At 39.5% G+C, this 19,198-nt stretch overlaps 2 protein-coding genes across 5 annotated transcripts in view; both read left to right on the forward strand.

Annotated features, from left to right (window-relative positions):
- LOC140561988 (Fc receptor-like protein 5) overlaps window positions 1-8,467 on the forward strand; it is a 10,331-nt gene extending 1,864 nt beyond the window's left edge. Inside the window, exons 5-19 of one of the 4 annotated variants that reach the window (XM_072687329.1) lie at window positions 38-334; window positions 461-730; window positions 821-1,096; window positions 1,688-1,963; window positions 2,047-2,385; window positions 2,622-2,894; window positions 3,466-3,714; window positions 3,808-3,936; window positions 4,056-4,151; window positions 4,999-5,034; window positions 5,111-5,185; window positions 5,332-5,403; window positions 5,483-5,560; window positions 5,854-5,913; window positions 7,578-8,467. In XM_072687329.1, coding sequence (XP_072543430.1) covers window positions 38-334; window positions 461-730; window positions 821-1,096; window positions 1,688-1,963; window positions 2,047-2,385; window positions 2,622-2,894; window positions 3,466-3,714; window positions 3,808-3,936; window positions 4,056-4,151; window positions 4,999-5,034; window positions 5,111-5,185; window positions 5,332-5,403; window positions 5,483-5,560; window positions 5,854-5,913; window positions 7,578-7,621 — 2,570 coding nt within the window. In that variant the 3' untranslated portion in view covers window positions 7,622-8,467. The remainder of the gene's footprint in view (window positions 1-37; window positions 335-460; window positions 731-820; window positions 1,097-1,687; window positions 1,964-2,046; window positions 2,386-2,621; window positions 2,895-3,465; window positions 3,715-3,807; window positions 3,937-4,055; window positions 4,152-4,998; window positions 5,035-5,110; window positions 5,186-5,331; window positions 5,404-5,482; window positions 5,561-5,853; window positions 5,914-7,577) is intronic. The other 3 variants (XM_072687332.1, XM_072687330.1, XM_072687331.1) reach the window with 3 other exon arrangements.
- Window positions 8,468-13,010: 4,543 nt separating this feature from the next.
- Window positions 13,011-18,870, forward strand: LOC140562315 (Fc receptor-like protein 5). Its single transcript, XM_072687846.1, has 11 exons — window positions 13,011-13,032; window positions 13,350-13,628; window positions 13,712-13,993; window positions 14,151-14,432; window positions 15,345-15,593; window positions 15,686-15,805; window positions 15,916-16,008; window positions 17,236-17,310; window positions 17,439-17,498; window positions 17,979-18,034; window positions 18,151-18,870. Exons 1-10 carry the CDS (start codon window positions 13,011-13,013, stop codon window positions 17,990-17,992), a joined length of 1,476 nt encoding a protein of 491 aa, XP_072543947.1. The 3' UTR covers window positions 17,993-18,034; window positions 18,151-18,870.
- The last annotated feature ends 328 nt before the right edge of the window (window positions 18,871-19,198 follow it).

Here is a 19,198-nt window from a genome sequence, read left to right on the forward strand (position 1 = left end):
TTACTGAAACTAATCTGTTCTGCATCTTTTCTCACAGCTTTACCCAGAGCTACGCTGACTGTAGAACCAGACAGTACTGTGTTCACTGGAGAGTCAGTCACTCTGAAGTGTGAGATTGACACTCTTGATGGATGGACATATCAGTGGAAGAAGCAGAATAATCTGCATGGATGGTCTGCAGTGTCTCAGTCTGTGTCTCACACTGTAAACAGCAACACTGTCACCATCAGTGGAGATGCTGTGGTTAATAGAGATCAGTATTGGTGTAGAGGAGAACGACACGACCGACCAAATTCGTCACAGTACAGTAACTCTGTTACACTCTCTGTTACAGGTGAGTTCACTGACATCATCAGAGCTGTGTAATCAGCCCAGGTTTATTAATAATTCATACACTGTATTTTCAGACAGATCTGTTCTTACACTGCAAGTTAAAGTCCTCCTCTTCATAATCCCACAGCTTTACCCAGAGCTACACTGACTGTAGAGCCAGACAGTACTGTGTTCACTGGAGAGTCAGTCACTCTGAAGTGTGAGATACAATCTTACAGTAACTGGAGATATCAGTGGTATAAAGGCAGCAGGAGAACTGCAGTCTCCCAGTCTCAGCTAAACTTCTTCACCTTCATCAGTTCAGCAGCAGATCAGGGTCAATACTGGTGTAGAGGAGAGAGAGCTGGCAGACCCACATCATCTCAGGAGAGTAACAGAGTGTATCTCTCTGTTAAAGGTGAGTGATTACTGTGGTGAAGACTCTGAGAGCAGTGTGTGAACTCTGATACTTCATGGTCTGAACTGTGTTCTTCATCTCCAACTGCAGAAACACCTAAACCTGAACTCACATCCAGCTTTAAAGGAGCTGCACTGATAGGAAACCCGGTGACTCTGTACTGTGAACTGGACCAGTCCGCTGGATGGAGGTTTTACTGGTCCAAACACTCACAGACCCCTGAAAGTGAGACCACCACTGGAACACACTCCTACACCATCAGATCAGTTAGCGTCTCTGATGGAGGTCAGTACTGGTGCAGAGCTGGGAGAGGAAACCCAGTCTACTACACTCAGTACAGTGATGCACTCTGGGTAAATGTTACTGGTGAGTAAATCAGTGTTTAACTTCTGCAGATAAAATAAAGTATAGATATAAAATTTGGATATTTGGATAGATTTATTTTTTCATTTGAACAATATTGAGAGATGGAGGTATTTTAACACATATCACATTCTATTAAGATGCTGTGGGGTTATTTAAAATGCTGGACATTCAAGAAACCCCACAAACGTCACACAGCAGAAAGAATTCTGTATGAAAGAACGGGTTAAACTTTGCTCCTAGTCAGAAACTGGTAGAAGGACACAGGACACAGAATTGAGGAAGTGAGGAAAGTCCTAACTCTCCCTCACATAAAAGTTGTGAGGAAATAGATTTCACAATGATTTCATGATTTTAAAAAAGTTTTCGGTTGTATGTATGTGTAATTACATTACCTCCATTTCTGATGTTTTAAAAAGACAAAGATTTTCATTGGTGACCTATTCTTTTCAAATAACTGTAAATATTTTATTGTCATATCCGCACATTTTGTTTGCTTAGCTTGACCACTACTGTAGATCTCTTCTCAATATTACTACAGTCATCACATGCATGTCTGTGTGTGCAAATATTAAAAGGATTTTGTTTCTTTAGGGAATCCTAAAGCTACTGTGTCCATAAAGCCTGATAATCAGGTGTTCAGAGGAGAGACTGTCACTCTCAGATGTGATATTCAGGGAAGTGGAGACACTCAGTGGACGTATAGCTGGAATAAGAATGATCACCCAGTTTACCCACACATAACAACACAGGAGATCAGTATCAGCTTTATTGTAGAGTCTGACAGTGGTAAATACACCTGCAGAGGAGAGAGGAGGAGTGACTCTCAGAGATCAGAGATCAGTGATGCTGTTACACTGACTGTATCTGGTGAGTCTCTTCTGTAAATCACTCCATTAGACAAGGCTGTGATTTAGTGTAAGTTAATTAACACTGTCCTTCCTGTGTAACAGCTGAAGCCCAGGCAGTGCTGAGTGTGTCTCCACAGAGCTGGCTGACTGAAGGAGACTCAGTGACTCTAAGCTGTGAGGTCAGAGGCTCCTCAATAGGCTGGACATTTAGCTGGTACAGAGCCGTTCCCTACAGACAAGGCTTAACTCAAATAAAAGACTCTCGTGGCTATTTTATACATTGTGTGGAGCTCATCTCAGACAGCAGCAGAGGATCTGGAACCAACTACACACTCAGCCCTGCTGCTCTTCATCACACAGGAGTTTATATGTGCAGAGCAGAGAGAGGAGACCCAGCCTATCACACACAGTCCAGCAATCCACACCCTCTATGGATCACAGGTGAGCAAGTTGTGATTTGGAGCAGAGGTGTAAATGTGTTAATGAAGAAGGAAAAAATACTCTTCACTCATTATCTGCTTTTTGTATTGTCTTTACATTCAAAATCCTGACTTTGGGAAGGCTTACCACTACTGTCTAGACAATCAAGTAGGAATCAATAAATAATGCTGTTTATACCAGCATTGTCCTCCCTGTGTTTAAAAATATGAACCTGAATTATAATTTCTTTCTCTAAGGTTTGTCTCCTCCAGCAAGTCTGACCATCAGTCCCAGCAGATCTCAACACTTTTACCTGGACTCTCTCTCACTGAGCTGTAAGGGGCAGAGTAACTCTACTGGATGGAAAGTGAGACGATACACACAGAGTGTGTCAGATTGTTCACCAAGCTGGGGATCAGTTACAGGATCTACATGCAACATCAGCTTCCTCTCCACATCTCACACTGGAGTGTACTGGTGTGAGTCTGAATCTGGAGGGAGCAGCAGTCCTGTCAACATCACAGTGCACAGTGAGTCTACATGCAGTGTGTATTTTATTTAACCCTTACTTCTCTACGAGGACACCAGTAACCCTACTTTGCACCCAAATTTTATTACAATTATCACCAAAGTGCATTTATGTCACATTTATGGTAACATTCGATGGTTAAAGCAAATCTGGGCAATTTTTTCTCATTAAAGTAAGTACAATTAAATGCCTTTTCTGTTTGTTCAACAGTAGATAATTTTGCATTTCTAATAATTGATTTCTTGGATTTGGATCTAATTGTATACTACCATATCCTCCACTATCCTGCAGAAGATTGTTGTTGGAGGAGCAATGCTTTTAGTGCTCCCTATAAGAACCTGTAAAAACACCTAGAGAATCATGCCAATATATGTATATTGTTAACTAAAATATATAAATATCTAGGCTGCATTTTTCTCAGAGTATGAATATGGAAATGTTTATGGAACATTTCCAACTAGGAAAACTGTTTATTATATATGTTCTGTATATCATATTTAACTTGATTTGTGTAACTAAATCTCTGTCAGTATGTTTGCCTTGAAATTCAGGGTATTATTTCACTGTTGCAGGTGGTGCTGTGATTCTGGACAATCCTGTCCATCCTGTGACTGAGGGAGATCCTCTGACTCTACGCTGTTTATATCGCCACACAAAGCCCTCAGACCTCACAGCTGATTTCTATAAAGATGGATCATTCCTCCAGAACCAGACTACAGGAGAGATGACCATCCATACTGTCTCAAAGTCAGATGAAGGTCTCTATCACTGTAAACTCCCAGAGGGAGGAGAATCTCCACAGAGCTGGGTCTCAGTCAGAGGTGAGAAAGCTCCATTAACTCCACAATGAATTTATCATGAAGGTAATGATACCTTTATTCAAAAATGTAAAACCTGTTTTAGTGTAAATGAAGGTTTTTCAGTTTCTACAGGTTCAGCAGCTGACTCTTCTCTCAGTCTGGTTGGAGTGTGTGTGGGAGTGAGTTTGACCCTGCTGTTCATCATTGTGCTGATTCTGCTGTGGTTCTACAAATCTAACAAAGGTCTGGAAATCCATTCAGCTCCTTTATGTTTCATCACAACTATGTATTAAACTAGTTCACTCAATTTTACACTTAATTGCTGTGTTGATCAGCTGGAGAATCTCTATCTCCCCCTACAGGAAACCAGCAGAACAACAACCAGACACAACCAGAGCAGAGTCAAAGAGGGTCAGGAGCTGAAGTCTCTCAGTGTGGATACACTCCACTGGAAGCTGGTGAGAGAAATGAGACAGATGAGATTTTCCTCATGGTTAAACTTGTTCTATTACAACTTCATTTTCCATGTGTAGTTAAAGCAATAGTACATACATTTTCAGGATTTGGGGATTTAGAGACCTCTCTGGTGAGAATGTGTAATTGCAGCAAGCCTGCAGAAGAGTGCTTAACTTTCAGAGCAGACAAATCTATACTTTGCATGTTTACATTTAGTGCATTTAGTTTCTATGGTTTGACTGTGGGTGAATGAGCAGATGAAGACAGAGTTTGCGGTTCTGATATCACCATGTTTGCAGTAGCTCTCGCAGTAGCCATTCTGTTTGTAAAAGCACCATTAGCAGTGCCATGGTTGCTCAGGTTATCAGCAAACGGTGCTGGATCCTCTTTTAGAGGCTGTGTATGTCATGTAAGTATTTAAAGACGTGACATGGCCTGGAAAACTCCCACAAAAACCTACCAGACCCCTCTATTTTTAGAATGACTATATTAGACAGTTGCAGGGATGGTCATGAAGCACACTGATACAGTTTATTACAATATTTCCATCCCTCCTCACTCAGAAACACCTCTGCTTTCAACTGACATAAAAAAATCTTTAGGACTGCTGCTTTAAACAGATACAAATATTTTATAAGTTTATCTATGTCAACTGCAGGGGGCAAGCACCAATGTTTTTCATGTACCTTTGCACATGTCTTCATGTGATGTGACAATTAACCCGATTTGAACTTAAGTGTGCCGTCAATGATACACAAACCGAAAAGTCTTTAATCGTTCATTTTAAATTCTTTAACAAAAATACTCAGACTACAGTGTTTATTAATGATTTTTCTGCTCCTTTTGTAGGAAGTGCACACATTTATGACGCTGTTGAACAAGCAAGTAAGAGTCTTAAAATAGTTTTAATCACTGTTAAATTAATATCCTGCACTGACTAACACGCTGTATTCTTTATCAGATGAAGCTGCAGATACACCCAGTGATGTCACTTACTCAGAGATCATCATCAGTAAGAAAAAAGCCAAGAACAGAGGTACATCCTGACTGAGTATTCATAATTCTTTAATATTTCAGGCAATATCAAGTACACCAAATCAGCAGGTGGGATGTGTCTTCACTACATTCAGTAGAGCTTACATGCTGAACCTACAGTTCTACAGTGTTTTTCTCCCGAATCAGGCAAAGAAATTTCTGCACAATCATCACAGATGGACACAATTTACTCCATCCTTCAGTCAGACAAAGCCACAGGTACTCTGACACTGTCCTTCAATATCTAGTCTGTCTGTTTGCGTCCCTTATGGTTAAAGGTTTTGTTGTGAAACTGCAGATTCTGCTGCTGGATCCTCAGACGTGACGTATGCTGAGATTGAACTGAAAAAGAAAAAGAAACCCAAGGAAAAAAAAGGTGGAGCAAAAGGATTGTTTATTATGTTTTATAAAATAAAATGTTTTTATTTTAATGATGGGTTTGTGTCATTTCTTAATTTGACCCTATATTATAATATCATCTTAAAGTACATATTTGGCAAAACGTTCTCAGCTGTTGTATTCAATATTTCTGTAACAATGTTAATAAATTATGCATACAATGTAACCATATCCGTATCTGTTTATATAAGGTTCTGTCAAATCATCTGCGTGACAATAGATTTGTATTACTGAAATATGATCAATTCTGAATTTCCTTTCATCTTTTAGAGAAGGTCAGTGTGAACGCTGACACTGTGTACTCAGAGGTGCAGCAGAACACAGACAGAGGTAAGATCAGTGCTTCCAGCTTTAAATCTCTGAAACTGACCAAACTCAACATCATGATATAAAAGCTGTTCAGTCTCACAGCTGGAGGTCTGTTGGTCTTCCAGCAGCAGAGTTCAGTTGGTAGGGGCTGTAGTGATGGAACTGGAGAACCCTACGTCATTATGGAGCCACTGTGGTGCAAGATAAGAAGTAGAGTGGTGTTAAATTTGAGTGACATGCAAGTCACCAGTGACACATTGGCCAGCTAGTGATCATCAAATGATGTGTTTAAATGTAAATCAGATAAGAGTAATGAGCAGACTGTGGGTTTCAGTGTCAGACGGTGGATTTCAGTGTCAGTGTATTGAGACCAAAATCATGACAATGACACATGTTTCCTGTTGAATATTTTGAATATGAAGCTTTAGAAAAGAGGCAGATGTGCTTTTGCTGTGTCATTATTAGTGCACTGTGAATTAGGTGCAATGCCTTTATATTTCTTTACTGGCCATCCCAAAATCACTGGTGTTAACATTTTACAAGAATTGAATCCTATTAATTATTATTCCTTGTTTGATCTGCAGTACAACAACAAAAGTGTTAACATGGTTCTGCTCAGAGCAAACCAATTGTTTTATTAAAATAATAATAATAATAATAATAATAATAATAATAATAATATGGTTAGTCATTTATTTTTATTTGTATTATTTATATTCTTTAGTTTCTAAGAGCTGTGTTAAGCTGGATCAGGTGTCACATTTATGTCACATTTATGAATAATAGCTACAAGTTAGCAAGTATATATGAGGAGTGTCCCAACAGAACACCAACCAATAAGAACCTTTGCAATTATATAAATAAACTTTTACACTGCAGGCAAATTAGATATAACTTGAAACGTCAACATTCTTTTTAACATTAGCTTTTATATAAAACTGCTTTCCAGCCTCAGTAATTGAACCTTAGGTGTTATAACAAGCTCTTAACTGTCATAAATAATTTTATTTATTAATGCAATATACTTTTATCCAGTAAGCTGGTTTCACTGGTGTCTAGCATGTATGTCTTATATTGTCGCTGTCCATTTTTGACATTTTTGACCACTAGAATCTGGGCTGTTCTCTAAAGTGTTATTTCTCCTGTAAAGTTGACATTTTGTAAGTACAAGAATTTGCATGGCAGTCATCAGCTTTTATATTCACCTCTATCAAGACATTAAGACAATGAGTTGTTTACCCAGAAACACTGAAGCCTCTGACTGTATTTCTGTGTGTTAAACTCTTCTTCACCCTCACATGATGCTTTAGAAAAAAAGTTAGGCCTCCCTTTCTGCATTGCTATTTACTGTTAAAAGAAATGTGATGAGGATGAAATCAGCAGGCAGTACTGAGTGTGTAGTTTACTCCCCACCCAACACTAGCAGAGTATGACCCAACTGCCCCCCCCTCCAAATCTATGACTACACTGAACAGAGTGACGAAGAGAGTAGAGAGTATGGAGAGAGAGACAGGCTGCTCTTATAACATCTCAGTGGCCTTGAATTTTAATCAGAACATAAAAAATAAGAGAAAGATGATCATTCAATTATAAATACCTCAGTAATAGTCTGGGACTAGTAAATTATAATTAGGTAAAAAATAATAATGACTTTTTATTAATGATTGTTTTTTATTTTTTTGCAGGTCATGTTTCTGGACTTGGTGAATCAGCATATTTTATTAACTGAGAATACAAGAATAAATAGCAGAAATATAAAAATATAATAACTTTAAATATTACAATATAACAAATCTGGTCAGGTCTGACATTGTATGATATTTTGATAAAGAATATTTCACAAGCATTATATAGGACCATTTATTAAATATTCTATGGCTTTTTTTTTACATTTTTATATGACTTGTTTCCCAGTGATGTCTTTGTCTGATGAGCTCATATTTAACAGTGTATCCTATAAAGCAGCTCAGAGCTGGAGTAGCTCATTATATTGTCATCTCAGTGTATAAAATTTATTAGAAGTTAAATATTTTCATCATGTTAGCCAATCAGCAGAAAGAAGCAAGGACACTGAGGATCCTACAAATCAGCTTGGGGTACACAACAGAGGGCCCTATTTTATACCCCGTGTAAGGCGCACTGCGATGCTCATTGATATCTTACACCCCGCCAACAGTCTATTTTCACACCTGCGTCGTTTAAATAGCAATGGTGCTTGTGAATGTATCTATGCTGATGGCCGTGGTGCAGACAGCGCAGCTTGATTTAGAGTGTGTCAGTGTGTCTTTTCTATCGTAAGGAGAGGAGAAGTACGCCTTTCACGCTTTGAGCCTATGATAGCAAAGACACACTGACACACCCTAAATTAGGCTGCGCTGTGTGCAGTTGACGGCTCACCTAAAGATTGCTAAAATGGGGGCCAGAGTGTTGAAAGGACCACCGTTTTTCCACTAGTATGGAAATAGTATCTGGTCAGGAGTGAATGTTGATGTTGTTGTTCTTGTCCGGATCTGTTACAGTGTACCACATAAAGAATTCCTGATGATGTCTTTCATTAAAACCTCAATGTAAATCAGCTCATGGTCCCCTTTCTTATTTCATTGTAATAATTTCCTGCCTCATTGTGTTCATTTCCAACCTCAGTATGAGAAAATTGTACCCAAGGCACCAACTGTAACAGCCCTGCTCACCCTTCATACCTAAAACCTTGTGACTCTAAGTCACATGACACCAGGGAAGGACGACGACACAACTGGACACAATTGGACATAATTTAGACATGTTCATGAGGTGTACTCAATTGTGTTGTCAGCTGTTTAGACATTAATGGCTGTGTGTTGAGTTATTTTCAAAAGACAGTAAATATATACTGCTGTACAAGCTGTGCACTGACTACTCTTAGATATATCCAAGTTTCATTTCTGTAGTGTTATCCCATGACAAGACACAATTAATTATTGGCAGAAATGTGAGGGGTGTTTTCACTTTTGTAAGATGCTGTGTATGTATGCTTGAAACCCTTTCCAGCTTTTTGTCACCTGAGTGATCTCACACTAGCGTTTCAGGGTGCTCCTGTGTCTGTGTTACCTCCTGGCTCTCTCCTTTTATTAGGCTGTTTTAGTCAGACCTGCCGGAGTCGTCAGACATACTCTGATACTGCTCAACATTCTCTGCTCTCCATAAAATCCTCTCAGAACTAAATCTCTCTTTTTACCTTCTCTGACTAAATGGCCACCCAGCCCGACCTGCTGGAAGATTGCCCGCTGAGGTCCCCTCTACCTGCATCAGACCAGCTGCCACCTACCAGTCTGACCATCAGGCCCCCCACCCACCACCACCCACACCAGATCAGCGGCACACACTCCTACCACTGCTACCTGTTTAATGACCATGTTAAAACCTAAATGGACTATCTGCCACTATTAATATCATCACTATTAACTATCTGTTGTGTCTGGTTTGGTAATTTTTATCAATAATTTATAAATAGTTCTGATCAGAGGAGGATGGGTCGGGTCCCCCTTGTGAGTCTTAGTTCCTCCCAAGGTTTCTTCCTCCAGCTCTGAGGGATTTTTTTTTCTTGCCACTGTCGCCGTTGGCTGCTCACTGAGGGTCTTTGATCCTTCATGTCTTACGTTTTTTCTTACTTTGTGTTTACTGCCTGCTTAGTTCCACTCTCCCCTGTCCGTCAGCCTTCAGTGATCCAGAAACCAATGAATGTCTACCATCTTTAAAGGCCTGTCAGTTCTGTACGAGCGCTCTGGGAAATCAAGAAGTGAGCATCAAGAAGTGAGCAACAGAAGACTTTTTTCATTGTAGCCGATGATGTAGATGTAGAAGTGTGGGCCAGTTTCTCTGGCTAAACTCCAGTGTTGATAGTAGTTGAAAGGGTGTTGTGCAAGGATGATGAATGTTAATTGATCAGTATATATTTATCTAAGGCCTATGAGCAGAGAGGAGTGTGTGCTTGGGGTTTAGGGTCTATCAGCTGTTTAACAGTGAAGGAGGGAGTGGAGGTGTTAAAGTGGCGAGCTCAGACTTATCTTCGAAGGAGAGATTCTGGCATTTATGATAGTCAGCATGTGTCAAACAAACACTGTAGATGAAATAAATGAGGAACATCTCCTGCTGCTTAATGTGCTGATGACTGTCTGAGTCTCATTTTACATAAAGCTAAAAACTGTTCCGTTAGAGACATGATTCAGTTTTCTATTCTTGCTTCTCCTTTCTACAACATCTGTCTATATTTCTGTGTCGCTGTGTAAAAAAAAAGGAAGAAGGAAAAGAAGTAAAACATCTCAGACAGATACTCTCTCGCTCCGTGTCTCATTCTCTCTGTCTCTCCGTCGTGTATGTGCTTTGACACAGGAAAAACACAGGAAGTGCTGATTCTTTAACAGAGCACTGTTTAGTCAGTCAGTCAGTCAGTCAGTCAGTCCTGGGACAGTATGGGGCTCAGTCCACTCTCTGTAATCCTCTGTAAGTAAATCTTCTCTCTCTGTCTTCATTAGAAGGAGTGCTGCTGTATGAAGGGGTTAATATGGGGTGTTGGAAGTGATGTGGTGGTGTGTGTGAATATGTTTAACGGACTGGATATCAGTAGATTAGTGTGCAGAACTGAGCTGTGTGTGTATAAATGAGAAGATATACTGCATGGAGTAAAAGTATTGGGACACCTGCCCGTTCATTGTGTCTTCTGAAATTAAGGGTATTAAAAAATAGTTTATCCTGCTTCTGTCCCGAACAGTATAACTGTCTATACTGTCCGAGACAGAAGGCATTGGTGGCTGTGAGGGTTTGATTGCATTCAGTGATACGAGCATTAGTGAGGTCAGCATGTTGGATGATCACCACAGCACCCCATCCCCAACTCCCCAACTCTTTTCAAAAGTATTGGATGGAGCACCAACCATCATTCCCGAGAACACAGTTTCACTGCTCGACAGCTCAATGGGGGCTTTATACCCTTCTAGCCCACATCTGGCATTAGGCATGGTGCCAATAGGCTCCAATATAGGCCAATATGTTTATCTGCTCCAGAGAATCCTATTGTATTGGCAGTACCTCTCAACAGAGACTAGGAAAGCTGTTACAGTGTTGGTAATGTGTGAGATGTGAGTAGATTTTATTAGCAGTTTTCTTCAGGGTTGTGTTTGGGATGGTTGTTAATGTCACTTAGTTTCAGGTTCAGGGACCAAATGATAAGTTCATAAGAATGTGTTTATGCAATGCACTTCTCAAAACAGTTTAAGAACTTCTCAAATACTCTACATCTGCATTTTACAGCTTACCATAAACAATGTGAGACAAACTAGTCCAACTAAATTCAACTAATGTCAGTAAACAGGAACTAGATCTGCTGGTGATGAAAACTCACACCTTAGGTTCTGGACAAGACATCAGCAACCACGTTTTCATCACCTTTCTTGTGCTGAAGGACCAGGTTATAATCCTGGTCCATAAGAGGAATCTGTCATTTTGATTTTGTATCCATGATAGAAATCACCAAGGAGTTATGTTCGTGAATGATAACAGATAAAATGGTTAATACCAGCTCCTGCCAACTCTAAAGCCTGAGATAATCTCTGAGAAACAGTCTCTGAGGTTCTTAAATGGCTGAGCCAATCTGATGAATAAAATACTCAATTGGCCAAATAGGCTGTACACTTGGATACATTTGCCAAGACATTATTCTGTACAAAATCAGGTGTTCAAAAGCTGATAAATCCACTTGATAATAAAATGGGCTGAACCAACTTAATCTATGCAATCATCAGACCTTTAGAACTCTTACAGACCAGTGAGATTTGAGGGTGTGCAGCTCTGCACTAGGGATAGGCGGTAGCATTAATGATCTTTTTGATCCAATATCAAGTGATTCCAAGTGATTCGTATTGGAATATTTCTTACACAAACGAAAAGGGGATTTTTTTGTGATTGGTCAAGATTATATTTATCAGTATTTTTGTATTGATCCTGTATACCCTGCTCTGCAGTGGAGGCTTAAAAGACATTTTCTTTCCTTGGTTAAAAAAGTGATTATTTCCCTCTTGCCTTCTGGATACTTGTCCGTGTCCTTATAAAAGCCATGAGCAGCCATGAGAATGGAACTCTACACTACAGTCTCTCCTGTCAGTGGCCCTCATTTCTCAATAATCAGACTGAAATACAGGGATAAGCTTTTATTCCTGGGCCTACTCCTGATTTCAATTCACACTGAAAATATAGACGTAACATAACATTTTATAAAACTTGGTTCCAAGTTGGAACTATGGAAGGGTACACACCTTGAAAAAGGGAGGTTCTTCAAAGGTTCTTTGGTAAAAGTAATGATTTGAATTGTGATATGTTCTTTGAAAATAGGAAAAAAGGCTCTTGGGAAACCTCTGAAAACAAAGTCTGTCAAAGAAGCCCTTTTGTGTAGAGTGCATTTCTTTACATAAATGACTTAAAGGCAGTTCTGTAGTTCTATAGAAACATGTGAAGTGGATGTGGTGGCATATCCACTGCTACAGAGCTACAATACTTATGAGAAGTAATTGTCCAGCATACTGGACCTCTAGAGTAAGGAATGACTTTCCTTTGGCGCCTTATAATGCTACAGAGCATCTGAAATGCTTATGGGGTGGAAATGGGTTAGTTCAGCTGTAGATCAGCAGTGAAAGCTGTAGGTAAATCACTTTACGTCATAAATATGTGAATTGTGAGCAGCACAGTGGCCTGAATGGAAATAAATATAGCAGCTTTATGATGAGACCTGATCATTTGATGAGGGAATTTGTAAGGATGTCACATGTTAGAGTCTCATGTTGATGCTTTTCTTGTCATTCTGTCTGAAACACTGAACTACATTTTCTTGAAGAAATGACTAACATCATGTTCTCTTTTTTTTTCCTGTTTTTAGTGTTGATTTCACTCGTCCAGACTGGGCATGCGCAAGGTGATTTATATATAGTGAACTGCTGATACGGTGTCTGAGGTTTGGTGTGTCATTGTGCTGGAAGGGTTGTACAGTGACAGACGTGTTGCTGTTTGATTTTTACAGTGAAGACTAAGCCACATTTGAGTGTGCATCCTAATAGATCACAGATATTCAGTGGAGAGAACGTCACGCTCAGATGTCACATCCCAGGGGAGAGGGTAACTGACTGGACATACTGCTGGTACAGTGGTGTCAATCAATCTCACTATTCAGATGAAAACTATTACATCATAAGAAACATAAAAGTGAACCAGAGTTTAAAATACAAGTGTTATGGTTATGGGAAACATAATCAAGGAAACTCTGACTGGAGTAATGAAGTGACTTTAACAGGGATCGGTATGTCTGATTTCATACTCCTGTAAAATACTCTAAATATAAAATTACAGCAGACGATCAGAGCAGTGTGTGTTTGAGTGGTTATCAGCAATGTGTGTGTGTGTTTGTCTGTGATGTGTGTGATGTAACTGTACAGAGAGACCAAGAGCTACACTGATTCTGGCTCCTACTGGACAGATATTTAGTGGAGAGACAGTAACTCTCACATGTGTCATAAAAGGACTCACAGACACTCAGTGGAGATACAGCTGGTATAAAGATGATGGAGAGAATTCAGTTTATTCCTCTGATGAGAAAAAACAATTCTCAGTCAGTGTTAGAGAGTCTGACAGTGGTAAATACACCTGCAGAGGACAGAGGAGGAGTGACTCTCAGAGATCAGAGATCAGTGATGCTGTTACACTGACAGTATCTGGTGAGTCTCTTCTGTAAATCACTCCATTAGACAAGGTTGTGATTTAGTGTAAGTTAATTAACACTGTCCTTCCTGTGTAACAGCTGAAGCCCAGGCAGTGCTGAGTGTGTCTCCACAGAGCTGGCTGACTGAAGGAGATTCAGTGACTCTAAGCTGTGAGGTCAGAGGCTCCTCTACAGGCTGGACATTCAGCTGGTACAGAGATAATAATGACTTCCTCTCAGAGATCAGCAGGGGATCTGGAGGCAACTACACACTCAGCCCTGCTGCTCTCCATCACACAGGAGTTTATATGTGCAGAGCAGAGAGAGGAGACCCAGCCTATCACACACAGTACAGCAATCCACAGCCTCTATGGATCACAGGTGAGAAACTATATAGGGAACTGTGTTGAGTTAAGTGTACTTTTGAACAGAATGAAAGATCAGTCAAGAAGAAAACTTTATCCAGACTGAATGTGTTCAGTACACAAGCTGTGACAAGGCAACCACAGATCTCTTGATGATGATTTCTATTTTTAAGGTTTATCTCCTTCACCTGCATCTCTGATCATCAGTCCCAGCAGATCTCAACACTTTTATTTAGACCCTCTCTCACTGAGCTGTGAGGGACAGAGTAACTCTACTGGATGGAGAGTGAGACGATACACACACAGTGAGAGGGTGTCAGATTGTTCATCAGGCTGGGGATCAGTTACAGGATCTACATGCAGCATCAGCTCCCTCTCCTTATCCCACACTGGAGTGTACTGGTGTGAGTCTGAATCTGGAGGGAGCAGCAACCCTGTCAACATCACAGTGCACAGTGAGTAGCAGAACTATACGCTTACAGCAGGGGAACCCTTACATTAAAACATGAGATAATTAGTTAGGTTCCCTTCATTGTTGTGAAAAGTAATTTACAGTGATTTACAGTGAAAAAAATAGGTGCTACAAAGAGAAACGTTGTTTATTTTTCTCTACAGTGGGGTAAGATATATTAGACAGTAAGGGAACAGTCAGTTCTTGAAGGTGATGAAGGTGTTAGAAGCAGGAAAAATGGGTATCTGAGACACATCAGGCAGGTCAGGTGTTCCTGGGAAAGAGTGGTCATTACCTACCAAAGATGGTAAACCTGCATCATACTATGGGCACCAATGGCTTAGTGATGCAATCCATGAAGGCCACATCTCACAACTTAAAGAACTTGTTGCTGTTTTTGTCTTGGTGCCAGAGACCACAGGATGCCTTCAGAGGCCTTGCAGAGTCCTTGCCTTAAATAGCCTCAAACAGATCTGTTGTGGCAGCACCAAGGAGCCCTACTCAGTATTAGGCAGGTGGTTACATGGCTGATCGGCGTATGGCTAAAGAAGTCAATGTCAAGATTTTATACTTATATACTTATATTCACACTCACAGCTGCTTTAAATAAAACATGTAGGAACGTGTCCTTATGGTAAAAGTGGTTCTTCTCTGGCATTTTTTAAAGAACCATTTGCTTCAGTAGTAAATGGTTCGAGGTGATTTATAGATTTATAGTTAGGGGAGTAGTAGGCCCACTGGATGGAGTTAGATGAAGCCCCTGCAGACTCAGCAGTATTTGAGAACTGTGTTCTTTTCTGCATACTGAGCATTTTCATTTATGTTCTCATTAGTATTAGTATTAGAGCATTAGTATTTCTGTTGGATTTATTGTTGGAATTGAACATTTAGTGTAATATTTTAATCTTTCCTGCAGATGGTGCTGCAATTCTGGAGGGTCCTGTCCATCCTGTGATCGATGGAGATTCTCTGACTCTACACTGTTTATTTCGCCACACAAAACCTCCAGACCGCACAGCTGATTTCTATAAAGATGGATTACTCCTCCTGACCCAGACTACAGGAGAGATGACCATCTGTACTGTCTCAAAGTCAGATGAAGGTCTCTACCACTGTAAACTCCCAGAGGGAGGAGAATCTCCACAGAGCTGGATCTCAGTCAGAGGTAAGAAAGCAATTATTTTATTGGTTTGTTTGTTTTACACAAAATTAACAAGAGGACAGTTTCAGTGTTTGAGTGATGATGATTTTGTTTAGTTTCTGAACATGTAAATAAGGAACCTGCTCTTGGCCTGGTTGGAGTGTCTGTGGGAGTGAGTTTGACCTTGTTGTTCCTCATCTTACTGCCTCTGCTGTGGTGCTGCAAAACTAAGAAAGGTCTGATAAGTCAATAAGCTGCACAATATTAAACTTGTTTACACTTTTGGCATCTTTTTTTGCTTTATTACTTTGTTGATCAGATGGAAAATCTCTGTCTCCACCTACAGGTAATAAGCAGAAGACCAACCAGACTTTAGACCAGAACAAAAGAGGGCCAGGAGCTGTGGAATCTCAGGCTGGACACACACCATTACAGGCTGGTCAGACAAATATTATTCTAATTAAAAAAGAGTATATTCTAATAATTTATCTTAAAAGTATCCTTTTATTAAGGCTGTATGAAATGGGCATTATTATTTTGATTACATTGATACACAAAGTGATATGCCTTTGAGCTTACAATATTAAAACACATTTATAAATCAATAATTTTACATGGTTCACATTTAGCTGCAATATTTGGATCAACATAATTATCATTTACTAGATTACATAAATACCTCACATAAAGAAAGGTACACCTTGACTGTCAAATTGGCAGATTCTGGTTATGGCGGCAGTTGAGCCAATAATTTCTGACCCAAACAGACAAACAGATGAGTATGATACTCATTGTCCTCCAGCATTACAGACCTAAAACCTGAAACTGTTCACTTGAAGCTTCAGACAAAGCTCCCTCTGTTAGCATCACTCTGCAAACAGAGATCACATGCTGAATGATCACGGTCAGTGGTTCTGTATGGGAAGGACATGTGTATTGTGGGATGTTTATGACTAAAAGTAAAGACCAGTACGATTGTCAGAACTGTGCTGGCTTCATCAGAATCCCAATCTGATTTATTGTATTAAGTTGTGTTGACACACACCAAGAATTTGGTTCCGGCCTCTGGTGTCCCTCTGGTGTCTCTATATACTATATAAGGACAATGTACCTAAATACACACTATAGGCCGCTTTTCCAGACTGAGATTAAATCAAATCCTGGACTACACAACATTCTGAATAGAGATCCATACAGCAAATTTAGTCCCTGTAGAGAAGTATTGGCAATAGAATAGGACTCTCTGGAGCAGATAAACATGAACCTATTGGCACCACGACTAATTCCTGCATTGAGCTGTGGGGCAGTGGAACTGTGTTCACTAGAATGATGGTTGGTGCTTCATCTAGTACATCCAAATGGGTTGGGGAGTTGGGGATGAGGTGGGGTAATGGTTATCCAACATCCTGACCTCACTAATGCTCTTGCTGCTGAATCAAACCCTCACAGCAGTGTTTCAAAATCAAACAGAAAGCCTTTCATGGATAATAGCAACAGTTACTCCGATAAAAGCAGGATAAACTCTTTATCTGTGTATTTGATTGCAGACTGCACGATGACTAAACAGGAGTCCCAATACTTTTGCCTATATAGTGTAAATGATTGTGGTAGTGCAAACAACCAAATTAGTTTCCTCCTTTTTGTTTGTTTGTTTGTTTTACTGCAGATGATGGTGCTGCATCTATAGATGTGACTTACGCTGATATTAATCTGAAAATGACAAAGCCAAAGAAAAATCAAGGTAAAGACATTTCACTCCGTTTCCCCAATCCCATTTTATGCTAGCATCCAGATCAAGTTCTGTTTATTGATTTGGAGGAGTAGTAGATCTTTCTGGAAACTAATTGTAGGTTTCATGCCCCCCTTTAGAGACGACCCATGAGAGATTTGACACTGTATATTCAGAGCTGAAGCAGAACACAAACAAAGGTAAGATCAAAATAAGAAGAAATGTTCCACTCTGTTGCAGAAGACCTTCATTTTGAGATATTCTTGGTTCCTCTTGCATGCACAGCCCATTTAAGGTCTATTCAACATCAGGGCATTCTAAAAACTTCAATTTGTGTCTTCACATAGACCATGGTTGGAGGTGATTCTCTTTTCAGCTGTGGCTAATAGGCAGATGGTTTAACATTTGCATTCAGGATTTGCTGATACTTTGTGGCTTTCAATTTTGCCCACAATTCTGGTTATCTTAACCTCCTTAGTTCCCCAGAATTACCATTCACTAATAATAACCTGCACTGTAGAAACCACAAGCTGAAAACTCTTGTCTTCTTATAGTACATTATTTTTAGAGAGATAAGAGATAGGAAGGATTACAATACATAAAATAACTTCATTGATTAAACTAATAAAGTATTTTAATCTGCAAAATGAGTTTTCAATAGCTTTACAACATCTTTTTAGGTAATGAAGAGTGAGCAGAAAATGTGGAAAACTGAGGAAGATTCAAGAAAGAGAAAGTAAGCCAGGAGGATACTTATGTATTAGTGTTATAGAAGGAAATGGCATATTTTTACTAGTTCTCTCAGTGTGTGTTTGTGTGTTTCATTTTGTGCACCTGTGTTGCTGTACACAGAGGTCCGTGATTGGCCCTATGGAGGCGTTCGCACCTATTGTATAAAGGATAGTTGCAAGGTACCACCAGAGGCACCTCCCCTTTGACACAACTTGGAAGAACACTTGTCCAGACCAACTCAAAACTCAAGGAGGGGGCGGGTTCCTTTTGGTTTAATACCCCTTTTGTTTATTTATATTTATTTTATTTTCAGGTGTACATAGTTGTGTTTCCTTGTTTGTGTATGCTTATCTTGTTTGTTATTTTAGACATTTATCCTGCTACTTCTATCAGCAGTCATATAATTAATAAACACCAGTGACAAAGCAGCTGTACTCCATATTGTCGCTGTCCAGTAAAAACACATATCTCCAAAATGTTCCATTGAGAAACTTAAATCAGACAAAGTGGTGATACATGGTTTTCAATGGACAGCAGTGATATTCAGTTTAAAACTTTTCATATGTCTAAAATTTTTTTGCTTAAAAACTTGGCAGGCTTGTTTAGATATCAACTCCTCTGTGGTCTTCCAGGTTGTTGATGTTGATGATCTCACCAAGGCAGTCTTTATTTTTAAGAACGTTACAAAATTGTTGTTTGTTGATCCGAGTTGTACATCTGGCTACTTCTAAAGTTTATAACCCATGATAGGTAATTTTTGTACAAGCTTATGATTGGTTCAAGCCACACCTGGCCATTGAAACTGATTATCAGTTAATGGCAACTTTTGAGCCTGTAGAAATGAGGGACTATATAAAAATGATTCCTATACAATTATACAATCGTTTTGTTAAATAAATATTTTTTGAATGAAAGAAAAAACATTTTCTGACTTTTCAATGTTTCATACTGGACTACTGCAAACAAAGAGCAGGTCTCCTTTCAGAGTATAAATACATTCTGCCGTGTTAATACAAGACCTCAGAAGGTCAGATGCAGCACAGCTATGAAAATGAAATGTTTTGTCAGGAAGTAAAAGCAGAACCAGAAATGAAAGCTGACTGGAAAAAAGAAAAAAGCTGACTGGATGGTGGAGGAAGGTGCACTTAGTCATATCTGAATCATACCA

The sequence above is a fragment of the Salminus brasiliensis genome, chromosome 9 (assembly GCF_030463535.1).
Source record: "Salminus brasiliensis chromosome 9, fSalBra1.hap2, whole genome shotgun sequence".
Taxonomy (NCBI): Eukaryota; Metazoa; Chordata; class Actinopteri; order Characiformes; family Bryconidae; genus Salminus; species Salminus brasiliensis.

Coding starts and splice junctions, on each gene's coding strand:
- LOC140562315 (XM_072687846.1), top strand. CDS start 13,011: ATGTCACATCCCAGGGGAGAGG. Junction 14,433..15,344: donor TGTCAACATCACAGTGCACA/GTGAGTAGCAGA, acceptor TCTTTCCTGCAG/ATGGTGCTGCAATTCTGGAG. Junction 17,311..17,438: donor AAAGCCAAAGAAAAATCAAG/GTAAAGACATTT, acceptor GCCCCCCTTTAG/AGACGACCCATGAGAGATTT.